Source organism: Schistocerca serialis, chromosome 2 (genome assembly GCF_023864345.2).
Source record: "Schistocerca serialis cubense isolate TAMUIC-IGC-003099 chromosome 2, iqSchSeri2.2, whole genome shotgun sequence".
Taxonomy (NCBI): Eukaryota; Metazoa; Arthropoda; class Insecta; order Orthoptera; family Acrididae; genus Schistocerca; species Schistocerca serialis.
In genome coordinates, this window is record NC_064639.1 from 691,733,209 (window position 1) to 691,755,530 (window position 22,322).

At 39.9% G+C, this 22,322-nt stretch overlaps 1 protein-coding gene across 1 annotated transcript in view; it reads right to left on the minus strand.

The window, feature by feature from the left end:
• The window catches only part of LOC126457823 (UDP-glucuronic acid decarboxylase 1), a 70,352-nt gene that overhangs the window by 43,263 nt on the left and 4,767 nt on the right, over window positions 1-22,322 (minus strand). Inside the window, exons 2-3 of the mRNA XM_050094451.1 lie at window positions 13,291-13,568; window positions 4,115-4,400 (exon numbers count right to left, since the gene is read on the minus strand). Of these exons, the coding sequence (XP_049950408.1) occupies window positions 4,115-4,400; window positions 13,291-13,568 (564 nt within the window). The remainder of the gene's footprint in view (window positions 1-4,114; window positions 4,401-13,290; window positions 13,569-22,322) is intronic.

The following is a 22,322-nucleotide window of genomic DNA, read 5'->3' on the forward strand; positions in this document are numbered from 1 at the left end:
GACACACCTTCAAGGCAGTAGGAGTACTACATGAGTGTGGGACACATGATCAGCATGTTTAATCCCTAAAGCAGAAATTGCCAGTAGCTGAATACTGATGGTGTCAGTGGTTCTTTATTCAAGAAACTCCTCATTTGGCCTCATGAAGCTGAGTCCACACCATTCCAGACCTCTACTTCAATAAAAGGTCTTAGATGGTATTAGGAATTGAGCCTGGGTCTTTCCGCATCAAATGCAGTGGCTATCAATTCGGCTAAAGAGGTGGCCAAATATATTTATTAAAATTATATTTCGATTCACATTTGGTTTAAAAATGAGACCAGAACAACTTAAAAAGACACTTAAACATAAAAACTTTTTTTAGTACAATTATGTAAGAAATAGATGTTAGCTGCAGCTGCGCTCGCAAATCAGTAGCTTTGCTATGATGAGCAATGGTAAGTACACAAGTTACTGCACATGCAATAACATAAGCTGCTCTCACACCTACCTGTTTGTGTAAGCCTAGTTCATAATGTGCATCCAGATCTTCCCCCTCCCATTCTGTCCCAACACACAATGCATTGGCATGCGCAGTGACACTGCTGAGCAGTGAGTACAGAGGGGCAAGAGCAGGAGCACACATCTATGCATCATGCTATTGAAGAAGCTATACATTACATAATATGTAAATCATGCAACAAATAGTGTGGTTGTATAGCTTAAACACAGTGATGATTACATAAGCATTGTATTCATTATGTTGAATCTTATTATGTGTCATTTATCAACCAATAAAAACATTACACAAATTTGATAAAGATCAAAAGTAAAGGACTAAATATTTTTCCCTAATCTGCATAATATTCTTCAAATCAGTAAGTACTTTCTACTACGGACTTTCTAAAGTAGCCTATGTTCTTCATCATTGTTCAAGCTATCTTCATACAAAATTACACTAAAACTGGTTCAATGGGTTAGTTGTGAAAACTTGACAGACAGGATTACTTGCACATTTATGGAAATACTACACATAAAACTTTCAATGATGACATCTTTTTTCCTGTGATCCAATTTTGATGAACTAAACCCATACAATGCCCCAAGCTATACACGAGCTGCCTGCGAAAACCTCCTGAAAATCTGTTTAGTAGTTTTGGAGAAGAATGTTCAGACAGACAAAACAACAGTTTTACATGATTATTATTACTAGCTTAGATTAATATTCAAACATCCACAGCTGCTGTAATGTTGAACTCAGACTTGGGCAAAGCTCCAACAATGAAATCTCCCAAACTGATTATATACCAACAGAGAAGCCTCAATATTGAGACTACTGGCACTGCACACATGTTGTGGTACATTGTGCCTAGAATCAGTTGAGCATGGTGAAAACCTATGGCATTTGTTTAGCAGCATAACCAATGCGTTTTGGAAGCACATTTTCACTTCTAAAAATATTCACTTGATTACTTGGAACACTGACTCATCCCTTTATCCAGCACTGTGCATCATTCGTGGAGATCCATTGTGAAATGAAGCTATGGAACTACCACATTCTAAGCGATCATCTTCTGAAAGTGCTTTTCGGCAAGCAAGGTATTCAGAAAACCTACTCTCTGCACACACAAAGGTCTCCTTGCTTTATAAAAATAATTATTATTATAACAAAATGTGGGGAATTGTATATTTTTTTTGGAGAACACTTGTATACCCTGTAACTAAATAAACTATCGGTATAGCGCTGGAGTCTGATGCATGTGGCTGGATGAAATAAGTTCCTTTGAACAATGACAGTTCCGAAAAGAATTGGCGAGATGGCCTTTTAGCTCTGTCAAGGAATTGACAAAGAATTCAAATGTCTTCTCCAACACATTGATATGAGGCAGTTATCAAGATAAAAGTGCCCCCCCCCCTCCCCATCCTTTTGATGCAAGAGTTGAGTTTCTTTGGTCAAGTGACCTAAGCATTCAAACTACAATGTCTTGACATTGCCCGTCTTGCAGATATAACTGACAAATCCAACAAGGTCAGGACAAGGCTGCAGGAAGACAAAATGAATTTCTTTAAGTCTAAAGCAAAAATATCTTCATTCATGGCCAAACTGCCACTTCAACAGCAATAACTCGAGTCAAAGTGCACTCTGTCACTTTCTGAATCTTCAAGAAACTGCATATGATGACACACTTAGATAGTTTTTCCTCAAATCTTCTACAATCCATGGAAGATATACTAACCAGATTCCATTATTATTATACTCTGAAATACCAGATACACGAGAATTCCATCAGAAGATGTAAAAGCAACTGACTGACTTGAAAGACAACTGTGAACCTAAGCACTTTTTCACCAATATGGCTATGAAGGTATCCGTTTAAGTGCACGTGCAGGCACGTGAAAAGAGCTACATGAGAATCTAGTTGATGACGACAGAACTAGGTCTCAGGAAATCAGTATTCACTTGCCCCTTGCGAAGGAGCTACTAATGACAGATTCACATGTATTTGAGAATCTTCATTACTATTACTCCATTTATTTAAATTTGTTGCACTTACATTTAATGTTAATCTTCTGTTACACACTGTTGAACATACTATGCTTTGCAGCAATAATTTTGGACCTGAAGATCTGTGCACCAGGTTGAAAATGATTATCAAATTAATAACACAAGCAACATTTTCTCAGGGTACCAATAGTAGTCAGGGTTCCTCTGAAGATGTCATGTCTTTATGATATCAATATTCTGTCCATTAAAGATAAATGAGTACCTCCCATTCTTTTTATATTCTACATTTGTACCAGGTAGTGATTTAAGTTTGAATCATTCATTAAATGTTAGAAAATGTCCACAACCAATCATTAAGAACTATAACCAGTGGAGTATAAATAAACATCTATGAGAATTCTACCTGGATTGGAATCTACTAAAAACAAGTATTAAAAGGTTAGTACTGCTTCAGTATGAGAAACTGATTCATCTACCCAGTCATATGAAATGGTTAACAATGTAACAATAATAGTAGATAGTTAGAAAACACCAATTAGCTTCATTCAAAAAGTAGAAGACATAAGGTCAATGCTATAAATAGTTCTTAAAGAGGCAGGAAGGGTGCAAACTCTGTGACAATGGAAAGTTTTTCTTGAATGTGGTTCTCCACAGCCAAGGACTTGCTCACTGTGCAGTTATGGTCCAAGTGCTTCTATAAAGGTATACTATCACAAAGGAATGTGTTTTTTATTTACATCAGATAAGGAATGGTAACAACATTGCCAAGGGTTTATTCAACAGTCAGTTTCAGTTAACAGTGAAGCTACTCTTAATAGAGTTACTCTCCAGCAATTTGTACAAGAGTGCTGTTGAAATAACCTATTGGATGTAAGTCAACCTCATCGGTAGAAGATGCAGTACTAATGATGTTTCACTACTCCAAATGTGAAAATTACAACTGGAACTGCGAAATTGTTCCCAAACATAGCAGAAAATGTATGTTTAGCCCCTTTGCACTCCATAATGTAGACACGGGGCATCTCTGTGCCCTCTTATTTAAATCTTCGCCATGAGTACAAGTCTCTTTGTGGAAACAATGATGCTAATGACCATCAATTAGGGTATACATTAACACAAAAAGTGCATGTTAATTCAAATATGTTTACATAAGCAATACAATGCAAAATGTTTCACTGTGTGACATTTTTTAACACTCTTCCAGCTGAACTGTTTCCACAGTCATTCCACTCTAATTGTTTACAAATGAATCACTATCATCATCAGAACCACTGCCTTACTCATTTTAACTTACTCTAAAAGATCTACAATCTCCTCCTCAGAAAGGACTGTATTTGAAGAACTAGTCATTTCACACCTACTAACTTTAATTTATTAATTGTAACCTCCCTCCACACAGGTTTCCCGAGATGGCAGTACTACGTAGGACGATTGATGCCCAGTACAATCAGATTCAAGAATGGAGCATGTGAGATATACTAGAAACTGTGTTGAAGTGGAAAGGGTTAATGATTAGCGAGTAATATTATCCTAGAAACAAATAGAACTGTATAAAATAAGAACACACAAAAAGTAGAATTGAGCTTCTGATGATTCCTATTCAAAACAGAGGTGAATTGGAATACTTGCCCAGCATATTGATTGTGCCCACTGTATTTGTCTTTATTGTTTTCACTGGATTATACATGTAATGTGGTGGCGATGCAGGACTTGCTAGATGATAAATTTCATCAACTTCAATGAATAAAGGATTTACAATATCATGGTGTATTAACTCGAAGTTCTCATGACCTATCCAGTGTTCAACATTGCGCTTGCGTCCAGTGAAAAAATTATCAACCACAATAACTTCATGACCAGTCATCATAAGTTCATCTACCAAATGTGACCCAACAAATCCAGCTCCACCTGTAATCTGAAGAAAAATATTTTGATACTGATTATCAATAATTGTGGCAACTTGTCTGTTGCCAAAGTAACATTACAAGTAATCTTATCACACTTAATTCCTTTATGAACAACACTTTTCATTTCAAATGTAGTGTACCGTCATGAGAGCATTTGTGACAAATTAGTGCACCAGACCAGAGCTGTATTTTAGCTGTAGTGGCCACTCAAATTACACACTTTCAGTTCAGCTACAGCATAGAGTATTATCACAAATGTTTGCATTTAATGGTGATAACATTAATTTATTAACAGTGCATAATTTTTGATCTATGACATAAATACACTCATCACAACTACTAATCCACAATTCTATGTTCCCAGACGTTTCTTTCTCTGCAAAGCTAGACTCGCACAAAATCAGCCATTTACATAACAAGAAAATCGAGATTTTGGGTGCACACAGCCACAACAAAAAGACAGCTAAACAATTAAGCTTCTTTCGAATTAGACAACACACACACACACACACACACACACACACACACACACACACACACACACACACACACACACACACACACACACCCTGACCACTGTCTCTGGCTGCCAAGGCAAGACTGAGAGCAACAGTGCCTGATGGGAGAAGCAGTCTGAGTGGTGGGGGTAAGGAGGGGGCTGGGGCAGGGAAGGACAGGGATAGCAGGATAGAGTGGGGCACAGTAAAGTGCTGATTGTGGTAGCATACCGTGATTTGGTGGGGAAAGAGTAGGGAAGCTAGGTGCAGTCTCGAGGCTGCACGGACAGTGGGATACAAGATGTATGGCAATTCCACTGAGATGTAAACCAAAGTGCTATGCAGTAACGAATGATGGATAACAGCAACCTGCTTATCTTAGAGACAATGAAACATACAATAGATTTATTTTTACCTTACTTTAAAAATAAGAGTGTGACTGAAGGGTGAGGGAGGGGAGTAAAAAAGTTGTGGGTGCGTTGGTGGAATGGGAGGCTGTGTAGTGCTAGAGTGGAAACAGATGGGAAGGGGACAGGTGGGTAAGCACAGTGACTAACAGAGGTTGAGGCCAGGAGGGTTAAGAGGGCATAGGATATATTGCAGGGAGCGATCCTACCTGTACAATTCAGGATTTCTGGCATTGGTAGGAAGGATCCAGATTGCACAGGCTGTGAACCAGTCAATGAAGGACATTCATGTTGGGCAGCGTGCTCAGCAACTGTGTGGTTCAACTGTTTCTTGGACCCTAGTTTGTCGATGGCCATTCATGAGGACAGACGGCTTGTTGGTTATCATGCCCACATAGAACACAGCACACTAGTTGCAGCATAACCAGTAGATCACATGACTGGTTTCACAAGTAGCCCTGCCTTTGATGCAATAGACGATGCTTATGACAGGACTGTGGTGGTGGTGGTGGTGGTGGTGGTGGTGGGAGGATGTACGGAACAGGTCTTGTATCCAGATCTATTACAAGGTAAATCAGCCTTGAAGCAAGGGGGTTGGGAGCAGGTGTTGAGTACAGATGGGTGACAATATTGTATAGGTTCAGTGGATGATGGAATACCACAGTGGGAGGTTATGTTTGTAGTCGGTGAGGCATCACCTACAAGTAAATTCAGGGTACGGAAATGGGTATCCACATGGCACCGCCCTATGTCAATCTATTCATAGGCCTTCCTGAACACCCAGTATCCCAAGCCCCTCACCTCGTTCAGATTTACTGATGACATCTTCAAGATCTGGATCAACAGTGAGGACACCCTAACCACATTCCTCCAGAACCTCCAACACTTTCTCCCCCACTTGTTTCAACCAGCCCTCCTCAACCCAACAAGACACCTTTCCCGATGTTGACCTCTACCTCAAAGATGGCTACATCAGTACCTCCGATACACATGAGACCAACCAACCAACAGCCATACCTCCACTTAGACAGCTGTTACCTATTCCATACCAAAAATTCTCTTCCCTACAGCCAAGCCACCTGTTCCCGTCACATCTGTACTGATGAGCAGTCCTTCTCAAGATATACCAAGGAACTCACCAAGGCCTTCACAGACCGTAATTAGCCTTCAAACCTTGTATACAAACAGAGCTCCCATGGCCCATCTCTCCAGCCACCCACCACCTCCAAAGTACCACCATGCAGCCATAGAGGAAGATTTGCATTGTGACTCAGTACCACACAGGACTGGAGCAACTGAATCACATCCTCCAACAGGGTTTTTAATACCGCTTGTCAAGCTCTAAAATGAGTAATTTCCCACCCACTATCCTTCCTACCCCTCCCACAGTGGTATTCCAACACCCAGCAAATCTACACAATATCCTAATCCATCCCTACTCAACCCCTGCTCCCAAACCCTTGACTCATGGCTCATATCACTTTAATAGACCTAGGTGCAAGACCCAGTCCCATACATCCTGCCACCATAACCTACTCCAGTCTTGGCCCAAGCATCACCTATCCCATAAAAGGCAGGGCTACCTGTGAAACCAGTCATGTGCTCTACAAGCTAAGCTGCACCTAATGTGTTCCATTCTACATGGGCATGACAACCAACAACCTGGCTGTCCACATGAATGGCCCCTGACAAACTATGGCCATGAAGCAACTGGACCACCCAGTTGCTGAGCACCTTTCCCAACATAACTTTCTTTGATTCACAGCCTGTGAGATCTGGATCCTTCCTACCAACAACTCCTCTTCTGAACTGAACTGATGGGAATTCTCCCTGCAATATGTCCTACATTTGCATAACCCTCCCGGCCTCACCCTTCATTAGTCACGGTCCACACCCACCTATCCCCTTTTCTATTCCCACTCCAACACTACACAGCCTTCTATCCTACCAATGTGTCCACAGTCTTTTTACTTCTCTCCTCCCCTACTCCCTCCAGCCCTGCCCTTCATCTAACCTCCCAACCACACCTAGTTGTCCTACCCTCTCCCCACCTCAACCCTATATGCTCCCACAAGCAGCACTTTAGCATCACCCACCCCTAACCTGCGATCCCTCCCCTTCCCTGCCCCAGTCTCCTCCTTACCCCCTACCATTCCGGCTGCTTCTCCCAGCATGCGCTGTTGCTCGCAGCCAGACACAGTGATCATGTGCGTGCAAGTTGTGTTTATGTGAATGTGTGTGTGCATGGTGTCTAATTCAAAAGAAGGCCTTTTGGCTGAGAGCTTATTTGTTTAGCAGTGTTTTTGTTATGCCTGCCTTTGCTTAACATCTCCTCAATATGGTGAGTAGCAACCTATCATTTTCATAACATTGCCATTACTCCATCCTGTATTTTCCATTGTTTATTTAACAAGAAAAGTATTAAAATGGGCAAAGTGTCACAAACTGCCCTTGCATGCCTCATTTCCAACTCTTATTACAATTAAGGAGAAAATTCTAAATGTAATTAACTCTAACTGCTGTGGACGAGTTAACCTGTCAGGCTCTAACGCACCCTAGGTGCCAAGCACATGTTTAAACATAGCCCCTGGATTTTCCTCAAGCACTTTCAATGTGTTTAGCGTCCCATTCCACTCACCCTCTCCCTACTGTAGATGAGTTACTTCCATATCTCGGTGATTAAATAAGTTTCAATAATTTGTCAAACATACAGCTTGTGGGAATCGTTTGGAAAAAAAACCTTCCTTCATTTTGCTATCTTGAGCTATTTATGATCATGCAATTCTCAATACACAGCGACTGGATTGGGCACACTGCACGCAACCGTCCTCTGGATATAAAAAACCAGTCACTCGAGAACAAAATAAGATGTTGTCCTGCTCTCAATTACAATATCTTGTCTACATTTCATACATAGCAATGTACGAGATAAAAATCAACCATATGCAAAGTTTACGAAATGCATTTTTACCCCTGCAAATTCTTTAAAATCTCACACAATGCTTTACTCAATTTGATGCAGCAAATAACTATGACAAATAAAAAGAAAGTCCATCTTTCATCGAGTAATGTGCAAAATTCAATTTTTTTTTCACCATGTAATTTTCTTAAAATCTAATCGTATGTATTTCATAGCGGCCCAAAGACCACCTCTCAGGTATACTAAACAGCAACAACAAAGTCGCACTCAGTAGAGAGCACGTCTGTAGCAGTCAAAGGGTTAAATAGGTTCATAATTTGAGATAACCAAGGCAAAACTGTTGCATGATATTTGCTACTTAACTACACAGAAAGCATGAGGTACTTACATATTGGATAGGTTTGGCAGGGGGACAGGGGGAGGAGGGGGGTCAGCCAACCAGTGGCAAATAAAGGTTTATTCATATGGATTTTGGTAGTTATGGAATTATGTTCCTCAGAAGGTGTATTGAACCCTAAAAATTACATTAGGGGTTACAAAATTATTTTAAACGAAACAAAGAAGAAACAAATGCAGACAAAAAATTTAAAGATATGCTCACTCACTTGTTACATCAAATGCTGATGCCCTACACTAAATAAAGCCAAATGGCTTGTTGTACAAGACATTCATCTTAAGAACAAAATATCACAAGCCATAGCTTAAGAGTGTGGGAACACAGCATCTCAGGTTTGAAGATTAAATGCCAAATGCAGTTGTCCATTCGCATAAGGTTGTATGCCGCAAACACCAAAGGTCAGATGCCCAAATGTACAGGTTTTAACATTAAGGAAAGCTACGTACAGAGGGCACTAAATGCATGTGCCTCAAATGTATTGCGTAACTTATGTACATTGAAATAGAAAAGAAAATTGTGCCTCATATAGGACCAATGTTAATCTAAAGCAATAACAAAATTAAACATATAAAAAGCGCATATAAAAACATTCTGAAACAAAGTAACACAGCAATGACATTTCCCAGTGCATTTAGTAGAAATGTTCTAACAAAAGTAATGAATACTGTTAAAAAGAGGAGGAGGGGGGCAAAATGAACTAAAATTTTATTGAAACCTTGTTGTTAAAATGGAGAAACTTCAAATTAGCAACAAAGAAGTTACAGACAGTAGAGGAAGTAGAACAACCACAAGATTCCAGATTCAAATTAGACTCAAAAACATTAAAAGAAAAACATGTCTCGTACAACAAGAGCCATTTGGCTTTATTCAATGTACTTTATCAGCATATGATGGAACGAGTGACTATGATTACCTTAAAATTTATTGTCTACAGTTGTTACTTGTGTTTTGTTTAAAATACCCCTTTTTGTAACCAGTAATGTCATGTTTAGTGTTCATTACATCTTCTGAAGAAGATAATTATATCATTATTGAAATGTCGGTAATGGGTTCCAATAAGCCTTTATTTGCAACTAGTTGGCTGACTTTTTTCAACCTCTCCAAGTTTAGTGTCACACAAAGTTCTTAATATGCCATCACAGTATTTGAGCTGGAAATACACTATGTGCTGAAAAGTATCAGGACAACACCAAAAACATACGTTTTTCATATTAGGTGCACTGTGTTGCCACCTACTGCCAGGTACTCCATACCAGCAACTCAGTAATCATTAGACATCGTGAGAGTAGAATGGGGCGCCCCGCGGAACTCACGGACTTTGAATGTGATGAGGTGATTGGGTGTCACTAGTATCATCCGTCTGTACACGAGATTACCACAATGTACAGGACAACCTTGTCTGTTGACTGACAAGAGACCACCGACAGTTGAAGAGGGTCGTAATGTGTAATAGGCAGACATCTATCCAGACCATGACACGGGAATACCAAACTGCATCGGGATCCAATGCAAGTACTATGACAGTTAGACGGGAGGCAAGAAAACTTAGACCTCATGTTCGAGCGGCTGCTCATAAGCCACACATCATGCCGGTAAATGCCAAATGATGCCTCACTTGGTGTAAGGAGTGTAAACATTGGACAGTTGAACAGAGGAAAAACATTGTGTGGAATGACGAATCACGGTACACAATGCGGCAATCCAATGGCAGTGTGTGGGTATGGCGAATTCCCGATGAACATCCTCTGCCAGCGTGTGTACTGCCAATAGTAAAATTCGGAGGCAGTGGTGTTATGGTGTGGTTGTGTTTTTCATGGAGGGAGCTCGCACCCCTTGTTGTTTTGCATGGAAGTATCACAGCACAGGCCTACATTGATGTTTTAAGCACCTTCTTGCTTCCCACTATTGAAGAGCAATTCGAGGATGGCGACTGCATCTTTCAACACGATCAAGCACCTGTTCATAATGTAATGCCTGTGGTGGAGTGGTTACACGACAATAACATCTCTGTAATGGGCTGGCCTGCACAGAGTCCTGACCTGAATCCTATAGGCTAGAACACCTTTGGGATGTTTTGGAATGCCGACTTCGTGCCAGGCCTCACTGACCTCTCCTCAGTGCAACACTCCCTGAAGAATGGGCTGTCATTCCCCAAGAGATCTTCCAGCACCTGACTGAACATATGCCTGCAAGAGTGGAAGCTATAATCAAGGCTAAGGGTGGGCCAACACCATACTGAATTCCAGGGTTACATATGGAGGGCTCCATGAACTTATACGTCATTTTCAGCCAGGTGGCGGATGCTTTTGATCACATAGTATACAGTGATTCGAATGTCATCACAGTACCAGCCACAAAGACAATATGACGCACTTGTCTTCTGATGAACAAAAGTGAATGCTGACTGAACTGAAGGTGACAACTAGGGGAAAAAAATTATTTAATGGTTTAACACAAGGGGGGTATAATTTGGTAAGGTATGGCAGACAAGAGTGAGTAATCAAACAAAAATTAATCTTATAGAAAAGTGGACTTCAAGTTCATGACATGGAACATTTCACCAAAACTCGAGGCAGTCATTTGTAGACCGGATGCGACTGTCTTGAGTTCTCACAGAGGTTCTAAGACTTTGCATGACTAAAGACTGATATCAAATTACCTGTCAGACTATTTTCAGTTATGGTTGCTAACGCACCTAATTTCCAGCTTAGGCTGACAAAATATACAGTCTAGTACCCAACTCAATGAACAGTTTGTCCAAGACACGAATTTAAAGATTTTTTATTAAAATGCTTTCACAATATCCTTGACTGCACAGACAAACTGCTGAAGTTATTCCAATGTTTGGTTCAACACATGTGCAAACTTTTTTTTTCTGTTATGAAGCTTACTAAGTCCTGCCAACTTGAAGGTTTAAAAAATTTTGATCATTGTAAGTCCACTATGTTTGTCTGCATCACAAATCAAAGTTACAGATATTTAAAAATATTCTAAAAATGAAATTGTACAAATTTATAGACAACACAACTGCCATGTATTTGAGCTTTTCGGCAAGAGACCTTCTAATCTAGAAAAGAAAAAAAACATACATGCAGGAAAAAAAAGAAAAAAAAAAATTGTCTCTGACCACCGAGTCCGGACTGTGTACAACAATTGCACCTGATGGGAGAAGCAATCTGCTGTGTGTCTGCATGTCACCCTATCTTCTATATGGTAAGTAGCAATCTACCCTTTTCATTATTCCATCCTGGATTTTCTACTGTTTAAACAAAACAGCTCAATGATAAATGCCTGTACGTAAAGTTTTTTGTAGTTCTGCTCACCATATACTATTTAACACACTAACTCAAGTAATAAAATTATTGCTTTGGAAGAGTTTAAAAGGTTGAACATTGATATTACTGATAAAACCCTTACAAAAGTAAGCTGCAATATTCGCATTTTAGAAATAATAACACTGTGTCACAAAGACATATTCCTCAGTTTCTCCCTTGTGTAGCCATCAGCATATAGATATCCCATTTACATCCCAGCTAGGAACAGCAAAGTGGCCGGGGAAGCCAGAGCACTGAGCAACACTGCTGCACCCGTGAAGCATGAGGGCAAATCTTGGTCAGGCCTGAACTAAAGGGTCACCAAGCCTGGTAATCTAGTAGCATGTGCTTGGAAATCCAAAGGTTGAAGGACCAAATCCTGGCCAACAACAGAATATTTCAGTCCGTCTTTAATGTAACCATCACCTCTCAATGATGCGAAGATCTGCCACGAATGACACGCTGTTTAGATCATACATTAAAACTAGAGGACCCCTTACAGTAGGATTACTATGGGTACGCTAGGAACATATTAGTTGCTGAAGTAGCGTCTGACTAAAAGACTTGTACCATGCTGCTGACACACACAGGGTGGTGAAGGCACATAATCATATAGTAGATATCCATGTCTTTCACTAGTTAGATATATATTTATAATAAACCCCTAACCTCATCTCCAGTAGATATTACCCTCAACTCTTCCCTGAACAGTACACTGTTGGAACACAGGATGAACTGTGTAATGTGCTTTTTGAGCAATTAACCTACCCCCCCACCCCAGGCACGCAACCAACCAAAGTGTATCTATCTACGTGTACCATGACTTGTCAGACAAAATAACCTCTTTTCAGGTTCTGCATGTCTAACGTCAGTGTTCCAGCCCCCCACATAAATCTTTGTGTCCCAAAATGTATGGTGAATACAGATACACATGTGAGACATTTGCTTCAGACCATGTCTCTGGTTTTACAATCCACCATAGTAACTGTAACCTCACCATCAACATTTTACTGTCCATGACAGGAATCAAGACATTTATTATATACCCTGAACATGATAATACCTGGAAACCTTAGTGCCTGTATGACCTACTAGAGGGAGTGCACCAAGCATTGAACATCCATGACCTGACTGACCAAACACAGTGACACCATGTCATTTGTCTGTTCTGCACTCTATTGTCATATTGACGGGTTGTACGTGCTTTGACTACCTCACTGCAAAAACCACACACACACGCACGCACACGCGCACACACACACACACACACACACACACACACACACACACACACACACACACACACACACACACAGTAAGTAACAATACTTTCATTTATGCAGCAAAAAGAATAAGTACTAACAAGAATTCTTTTTCTCAGTTTATAGTTCAAGAAAGTAACATCTGGATATCTCTGTGGAATCCTTGCTTCTAGCTTCTTAATCTGAGCTTCCAATTCCTTGATTCTCTGCTGGGCTTCAAGAATATTTTTGGTGGCATGATACTGTTCATGGGAACCACCGACATCCACTGGTGACAGATGCGTAACATATTTGCTATCAGCGCTGTGCAATCTGGAGTATGCGTGCTCATATGTGTATAGTTCTTCACTGTGTACCCAATTTTTATAGAAACACAAAACTGTAAAAGAAAGAAATAATTTCAGAAACTTATTGAGCTTTGCCATAAAGCTAAAAGTATTGTGGACACACACACACACACACACACACACACACACACACACACACACAGAGAGAGAGAGAAGAGAGAGAGAGAGAGAGAGAGAGAGAGAGAGAGAGAGAGAGAGGGAGGGAGGGAAGTTGATTTAAAACATATTTTAATGATTTAAGCTTAACATAAAACAAGGGCAGGGAGATGAGGAGACAAAACAATGGAAAATGGCTGTTTGCCCTTGACAATTAACACCACTGCATTCCTCACTGTATCAACAAAATTTTCAAGACAAATCACAAACTTAAAATCATAAGAACCAAAGCCTAAATTCAGCGTATCATAAAATTCTTTTATTTCACAAAATGGTTTTGCAGACAGCCAATTATAAACGCTTTACTAGATAGACCATACACAGTGTCATATTTAGATACACCCATTGTAATTATTGTTATTATATAGATAGTCCAATGTGTGTTCGCCATTTAGTTGTTCTCTCTTGTTAATTGTACCAACAGATATGGAACCTAACCTAACATGCAGGAGTACTGTGATGGCAACAAGTACAGGGCTATTACAAATGATTGAAGTGATTTCATAAATTCACTGTAGCTCCATTCATTGACATATGGTCACGACACACTACAGATACGTAGAAAAACTCATAAAGTTTTGTTCGGCTGAAGCCGCACTTCAGGTTTCTGCCGCCAGAGCGCTCGAGAGCGCAGTGAGACAAAATGGCGACAGGAGCCGAGAAAGCGTATGTCGTACTTGAAATGCACTCACATCAGTCAGTCATAACAGTGCAACGACACTTCAGGACGAAGTTCAACAAAGATCCACCAACTGCTAACTCCATTCGGCGATGGTATGCACAGTTTAAAGCTTCTGGATGCCTCTGTAAGGGGAAATCAACGGGTCGGCCTGCAGTGAGCGAAGAAACGGTTGAAAGCATGCGGGCAACTTTCACGCGTAGCCCGCGGAAGTCGACGAATAAAGCAAGCAGGGAGCTAAACATACCACAGCCGACGGTTTGGAAAATCTTACGGAAAAGGCTAGAGCAGAAGCCTTACCGTTTTCAATTGCTACAAGCCCTGACACCCGATGACAAAGTCAAACGCTTTGAATTTTCGGCGTGGTTGCAACAGTTCATGGAAGAGGATGCGTTCCGTGCGAAACTTGTTTTCAGTGATGAAGCAACATTTTTTCTTAATGGTGAAGTGAACAGACACAATGTGCGAATCTGGGCGGTAGAGAATCTTCACGCATTCATGCAGCAAATTCGCAATTCACCAAAAGTTAACGTGTTTTGTGCAATCTCACGGTTTAAAGTTTACGGCCCCTTTTTCTTCTGCGAAAAAAACGTTACAGGACACGTGTATCTGGACATGCTGGAAAATTGACTCATGCCACAACTGGAGATCGACAGCGCCGACTTCATCTTTCAACAGGATGGTGCTCCAGCGCACTTCCATCATGATGTTCGGCATTTCTTAAACAGGAGATTGGAAAACCGATGGATCGGTCGTGGTGGAGATCATGATCAGCAATTCATGTCATGGCCTCCACGCTCTCCCGACTTAACCCCATGCGATTTCTTTCTGTGGGGTTATGTGAAAGATTCAGTGTTTAAACCTCCTCTACCAATAAACGTGCCGGAACTGCGAGCTCGCATCAACGATGCTTTCGAACTCATTGATGGGGACATGCTGCGCCGAGTGTGGGAGGAACTTGATTATCGGCTTGATGTCTGCCGAATCACTAAAGGGGCACATATCGAACATTTGTGAATGCCAAAAAAAACTTTGAGTTTTTGTATGTGTGTGCAAAGCATTGTGAAAATATCTCAAATAATAAAGTTATTGTAGAGCTGTGAAATCGCTTCAATCATTTGTAATAACCCTGTACATGGAAACTCCATTTTCCAATGCTGGCTGGCATGTCCTTTACAACTGCTGCAACATAAATCAGATAAATTTCCTTCACTCACATCCACCTGTGAAATGTGATGTACAGCTATGATCTCCTGGATGTAAATGTCTACTGTATACGACACAGTTTAGAAATAGTGTTACACAGGTGTTGATAAGGAAAGGAGCAGGGAGAGCCTGAAAGCCTCATTCATTAAAGGACTCCCTACAGCATCTGGACCATCATCTGCAAGAATCACATTCCACTATCCACTGAGAAACTTTGGAGAGGTTTGGGATTTATTGGGACACTGTAGGTTAATCTGGTGGTCAGAAGAACTCCTCTCCTCACCAGCCAGGCAGTGTTAACAAAACTTACTTTCACGAAATTTGCAAAATTTTAAATTGTGTCCCAAAGGTTTCATTCAGGTGAATTAAAAACAACACACAAATTGTTCAAAAGAATTCTGACATTAGATTTCTTCACCTATACCTCTGGCCTCCCTATCAACTGGAAATTAAGTGTAGCAATTATTGTGAAACCGCATGAAAAATATTTTAAGATCACTGGAATGTCTCATTACTTGGGATAATTTGCTGCTAATTGAATTGCAAAGATAATTTCCTTGCTGAATTCATCCAAAGAGTACTTCAACAAAATAAATAAGAACTTGGGATATATGTCCCAGGAAGATCCTTCTAAAGTGATGTCCAATTGTATTATGTCTTGGAGCAGTACTGTAGGCCATCTCATGTTTAGAGAAGACACTTAAGGGGAGCCAGAGGTGGTCAAATCCAAAATATTACAATTTTTTTTTATACCGAAAATTAATTGGAACATTCCTCTTTAATGCAAACTTTGAATTATTGTTCTACTCGCCCTAGAAGTGGAGTTATTACCATTTTCCCCCATGCCTGCAGAGGAAATGGGCGGCCGCTGAATGCATCTAACGCCCTCTCATGACTTCCTGGCGAACTGCTTGAGATTTTCTTGGCCTGTTACACATACAGCGCCTTATGTTACGCATACAGCGAGTGTGCAAGGGTTGGCTACATTGTTTTCTGTGACAAATGAAGCACTAAGAGCGCGGAACATCGTCTCTTTGCTGTTTTTAGTGTTTCGAATTAGTTCAGTGTTGCGCCTGTTGTTGGTAGTATTATACTTCTTGTGTAAAGCATTGTTCTGGTTACGATGCGACGTTTTAGTAACCGTTTATATAAGAGGAGGAAGAACGTAGGGAAAAGAAAATTAATACTAATACCAAGTTGCGATACTACAATTACTGAAACAGTGTGTTGTTCTGCTAAGCAACACATGGCCAGTCATAGCCCTGTGACATCTTCTAGCAAGAAGCTGACTGATGGAAGTGACAGATTTCGTGAATATGTTAGTGACAGTGACGATATTAACGAAGTACTGAATATTGGATTATTATCTTCTGTGCTGAAAGAAAGTGTTCTGCAAAATGTGTTCAAGTGCAGGAGTGGGACTAGATATAACAAAGCACTTTGGTTTAGCTTGTGAGATAAAGATAATCTGTGCATGTTGCAAGTATCAAGTGACTTTCTACAATTCACATGCCAGTCTCTTTGGTGAAAATGGACGATCTGGAGTGTTTGATGTGAATGTTCGACTTGTGTATGGTCTTCGATCCATTGGAAAAGGGTCTGCTGCTGGTAAACTGTTTTGTGGTATTATGAACTTGCCATCGCCTCCAAGCAAATTTGGGTACTACTGTGAACTGGTAGGATCCTCTGTTGAAGATGTGGCTTTGAAAACCATGAAGGAAGCAGTGGAGGAATATGTAGAAAAGAACGGTGGTTTTAGGGATTTGGCAGTGGCATTAGATGGTTCCTGGCGAAAGAGGGGTCATAAATCCCTGAATGGCATTGTAACTGTTACTTGTGGTGATACTGCAAAAGTGATAGATGTTGCAATATTATCATAACATTGTAGGTGCAAAAATAAAATTAAAGGAGAGCACAGTGGAACCTGTGAGGCAAATTTTAGTGGATCAAGTGGAGCAATGGAAGTAGATGGAGTGAAACAAATTTTTGAACGTTCAGTTCCCAGATACAACGTTAGGTACAAATACTACCTTGGGGATGGTGACTCCAAAGGTTTCAAGACTATAGAGGAACTGAAACCATATGGAAATGAATTTGTAGTTGAAAAGTTGAAATGCATTGGGCATGTGCAAAAGCGTATGGGTGCACAGCTTCGAAGGGTCAAACAAACTTTGGGTTCAAGTAAGCTCAGTAATGGAAAGACAATAGGAGGGAGAGGTGATTGAACGTCTACAGAGATACTATGGGTATGCTATAAGGCAAAATACTAGTAATGTTAGTGACATGCCAAAAGCAGTGTGGGCATTTTTCCTTCATACTGCCTCTTCCAATGAATACCCTCAACACAGCCTGTGCCCAAAAGATTCCTGGTGCAAATATAATGCAAAAAAGGACTATGATCACAAACATGGTTTGCCAGCAGGTGTGATAAATGCAATAAAACCAATTTTTCATGACTTAGCACAGCCAGAATTGTTACACAAATGTCTACACGGAAAGAAGCAGAATCCTAATGAGAGCGTAAACAATTTGATTTGGAAAGTGATTCCTAAAAGAGTGTTTGTAAGCATAAAAACACTGCACTTTGGCATTTATGATGCAATAGCAACCTACAACCAAGGGAACAGTGTGAAGTTCTGAAGGCATTAGGATTTACAGCTGGCGTGAACACTGTACGAGCACTAAGAAATATTGACAGAGAAAGGATAAGAGGAGCAGAAAGAAGAGAAAGGCATATGAAGTATGATGGAACAACAGGCCAGAAAAGAAGACAGAAGAGGAAGCTTTTGGAGGATGAAGAAGAAGACCCTGATAATCCATCCTATAGTGCAGGAATGTATTGAGAAACTTTGATAGCCATTTCCCGTAAATTAGAATTTTTCGAATATAAGGAACATTTTCTCAAAATCCACTCCAGCTAGAGAGATGAAATTTTTATACAGCACTCCTAGTGGTCAAACTTACATTGTAACACAGCCATTTGGCAATATGTTCAGTAGTTTCATTTCAGTTTAATTATAAAGTAATTATTTGTAAAAAAAATTGGGTCATTAATAAAAAAAATAATTGGAAGAAAACTAGAAAAGATACTCCAAAATCCCTCTGTCATAACTGCAATACTAAACCACTCTATATGTAAAAAAAAATTCAAATTTTTCTATTTGGTAGTTTATTCATAAATGTTCCTCAAACTTAGTGATTTTAACATGGGCAGCATAGGCACCTCCGGCTCCCCTTAACAAAAATGACCTACATAACACATCCGTTTTTGTAGGATGGTCTAATATGAGTGAGTCATCAGTCAGGCAGTAATATTTTCTCAACCTGCAACGAAAGCAGCTAAGAAGGTATTGGGATTTCACCATTTACTCCAAGTTCTGCTAACATGTATGAGAGCAATACCATGACTACCACACTGCTTGGTTTAAGCTGTCCTTTCAGTTTTCTGAGCAGGTACTGAAACTGCATATCTTCAATGGTACAGGTTGTAATGGTCTTCATAATGACCAAACGTAAGTCCGAAGGGAAATACGGAAGCGTCCGATCCCGCCCGTCTGCTTTGACCCATGACGTCACAAATATGGCGGAAACGACCATAAACCACGATTCCAATATGGCGCATATAAAGTCGGTACGTACACATTATGAGGGCGAAAATACATCGACAAACACACACACTTTCCACAAAAAGTCTAATGGCACTAACGGGACAAGCGCGAGAAATGGGGTGTTTTTAGGTGGGGGCGAACTAAATATAAACAAATTTAGACAACCACCCCCATGCAAAATCACGAAAAAATCCGACATCACAAAACTCCCCAAATACCACTAAACACAATATAATCTGGAATCGGACACTTCCCTTGACCTATACAGCTCAACAGCAGCTCCCGATCCCATAAATTAGGATCAAACACTTCCCTTGGCTTATGTATCTCAAAAACATCTCCCGATACCAATATCAACATACACAGCCACACATTGGGATCGAACACTTCCCTTGACCTGCGCACTGTTAATTTTATCCGTCATATCCATTCCTAAACAAAAACAACAACAGATTAATTTTACTAAAATTACCACACGATGTACAGCGAACAACACTAAATTAACCTTCACAAAAAATCGTTAACTCACTGGAACGAATTCCACTACAAACATAGCCGACACTCGAACAATTCTGGATAATGAGCAAAAGCAAACTGAGCCCATTACACCACACAAACGAAAACCCTGAACATACCACCAGAGAGCACAACAAACCACAACACAACGACATCTACAAACACGCCACACTCATAAACCAAACTCCTCGCCATCACATCACACACGACAACACCCGTACATCACGGGTCAAAGCCGACGCGTGGGATCGGACGCTTCTGTCGACCCGTCCAAAGTCACAGATTACACGGAATACTGCAGCCAGGATGTGAAAGGAGAACTACAGTTTTAAACTACAGAACAAACAGCAGCTGTGATGCAGAAGTGGCCCATAAGAATGCTACAACTACCGTACAAGATAACTAAAAATCAGTTGCCTATACAGACGTGTAATGCAGTGATTTACATAGCTTTTTTCACGTGTGGATTTCGCGTTAGCCTAATTATATTCATTACAAATTTCTGCATTACATACAGTATTAACATATTCAGAGGAAAATTAATACTTACTGGATTTATCTGCACACTGTCACACCACTGTTTTGTGCTGCCAAAGGTCAGTATAACCTAGTGGAACAGCCTATAGGCGCTTCTTGTGATTAAATTTCAGTGGGAACTAACCTGCTGGCTCCTCCATTCACACACTGGCTAAATCATTTGGGCAGTTGATGTCTGAACTTCCCCCAACAGTGATCACTTGAAGGCAACTGTGTGTAGGATCCTGACAAATGCTGGCCACTACTCTGGCAAACCCTTTTATCACCATGCAATTTAAACACATCACATCGGTCTGACTAACAATTTGTTGCATTAAAGTGAATTTATTAAACACACAAAGGTTAGTGCTAAAAATTAAATAAAATTTTGCCACAGATACTGAAAGTGTTTTTCAGTCTTTAAAACAGCAATCTTAACTCCACCAGGAAACACAGTGCTATTTGTATTGATCTAAACTGGGTCAATATTTTAAGAACACAGTGAATCATGGTCATAGTATGGGCTAATTCACTCATTCAAAGATGATATATTTGTGTTCAAATACAGCCACCTGGTTTGCCTTGCTCATCAGATGTTTCCAAGACCAACAATGACTACCTCAGTACAAAAGATGATTTAGCAATATTTTCCAGTACCTTTGCCCCAGACAATTGCATTTGGTCTTTTTCTCAACCCTTAGCTAATTTCTTTAGTATTAGTTTTCACTAAATGACTATTTTTGTATAGAAGTAATATTTGAAATTATTCTTTGCCTCTATTGTTTGTGATCGGACCAAACATATCTGTCCTAGTGTAATTTCTCTTAGCAGCTTTCACCTCACATCAACAACACTGACATCGGATGTACCAAGGTAAGTTCTTCAGTATGCAAATATGCCGCACCACTACAAAAGTATCAATATATGCTAATAACATACATTCACATTAAAATGAAAGCTAGATTTTGCATGGACAAAAAAATATATACACTGCTTTTAACCTAAAACTCCTAACAGTAGTTTTGGATATAGATATAGATGAAGCTATCACTTTACTTCAGTGTCATTAACAACATCCAAACAAAAAATTACAATACATCTTGTAATAAATACAATGTAGGCCTACTGCAGAGGAGATAGTGGGTTTGAAGAATTCCTCTTATATTGAGCCAATTTCAGTGAGCTGTAATGGATTAGTGTTCAATAGATCTACAAATGGCACAGTCAAACAGGCTGATTACACAACAAATATTTGGCTCTTAATTGTGGCTGAATAGTACACTTCAAAATTGCTTCACTGATATAAAATTTCACATGCTCCAACTGAACTACCCATTAAAACAGGCTGAAGAATTCAACCCACCTAGTCAAAATTCAACATCCATAACAGATATTAAAAACGATGCTGTTACTGTACAGGAGAAAGCCACTCCACTACTACTTGTTTGAAAGCCATTGTGATCACTATTCAGAAGGTAATGGTCATTTCACTGTTTGGCAATTTATTGCTTAATCTCTCAATTACTTTAGAAAAAACTGAGAGGAGTGATACTGGTAAAAAATTTTCTGCTTCTTGCCTATATCACTATCTCACAATATGAGCCAAAGGCTTCACATTTTTATTTAATCGTTTACTGAGAGTGTATGTTGTCCCCCCACGCATTAAAAATCCCGAAAGTGATAGTTTGATGACCGATAATAGGGTCATTCCACACCAAGTGGTCTAAAACTGAAAAAAGTTCCCACCATCATGGTCTCCAATTTTCGTCAAATTTTAACTGTAGCTTTAGTCAAGTGTTGAAGTAAGTTTCCCAAGATTTCAGGCCTCTAGCTGCAATAGCTGCTGATCTAGACCCCCTTGTCTGAAGTGTACTTAGTCCGTGTGCATGCAACATAAAAAAAATGTCATATTTGGAGTCTAATAAAATCGAAACTAATTCATAAGAATGGTTAGTAAGATGCGACCCTGTACAGTTTTTTTTGCTGATTCCAACGAAATTATGTATAACATTACTCATGCAAACCCCGGTCAAATAACTCGACTCAAAGTATACTTCAAAATTTGTCGTGACACAACGCGACAAATTTTGACCAATATTAAGACT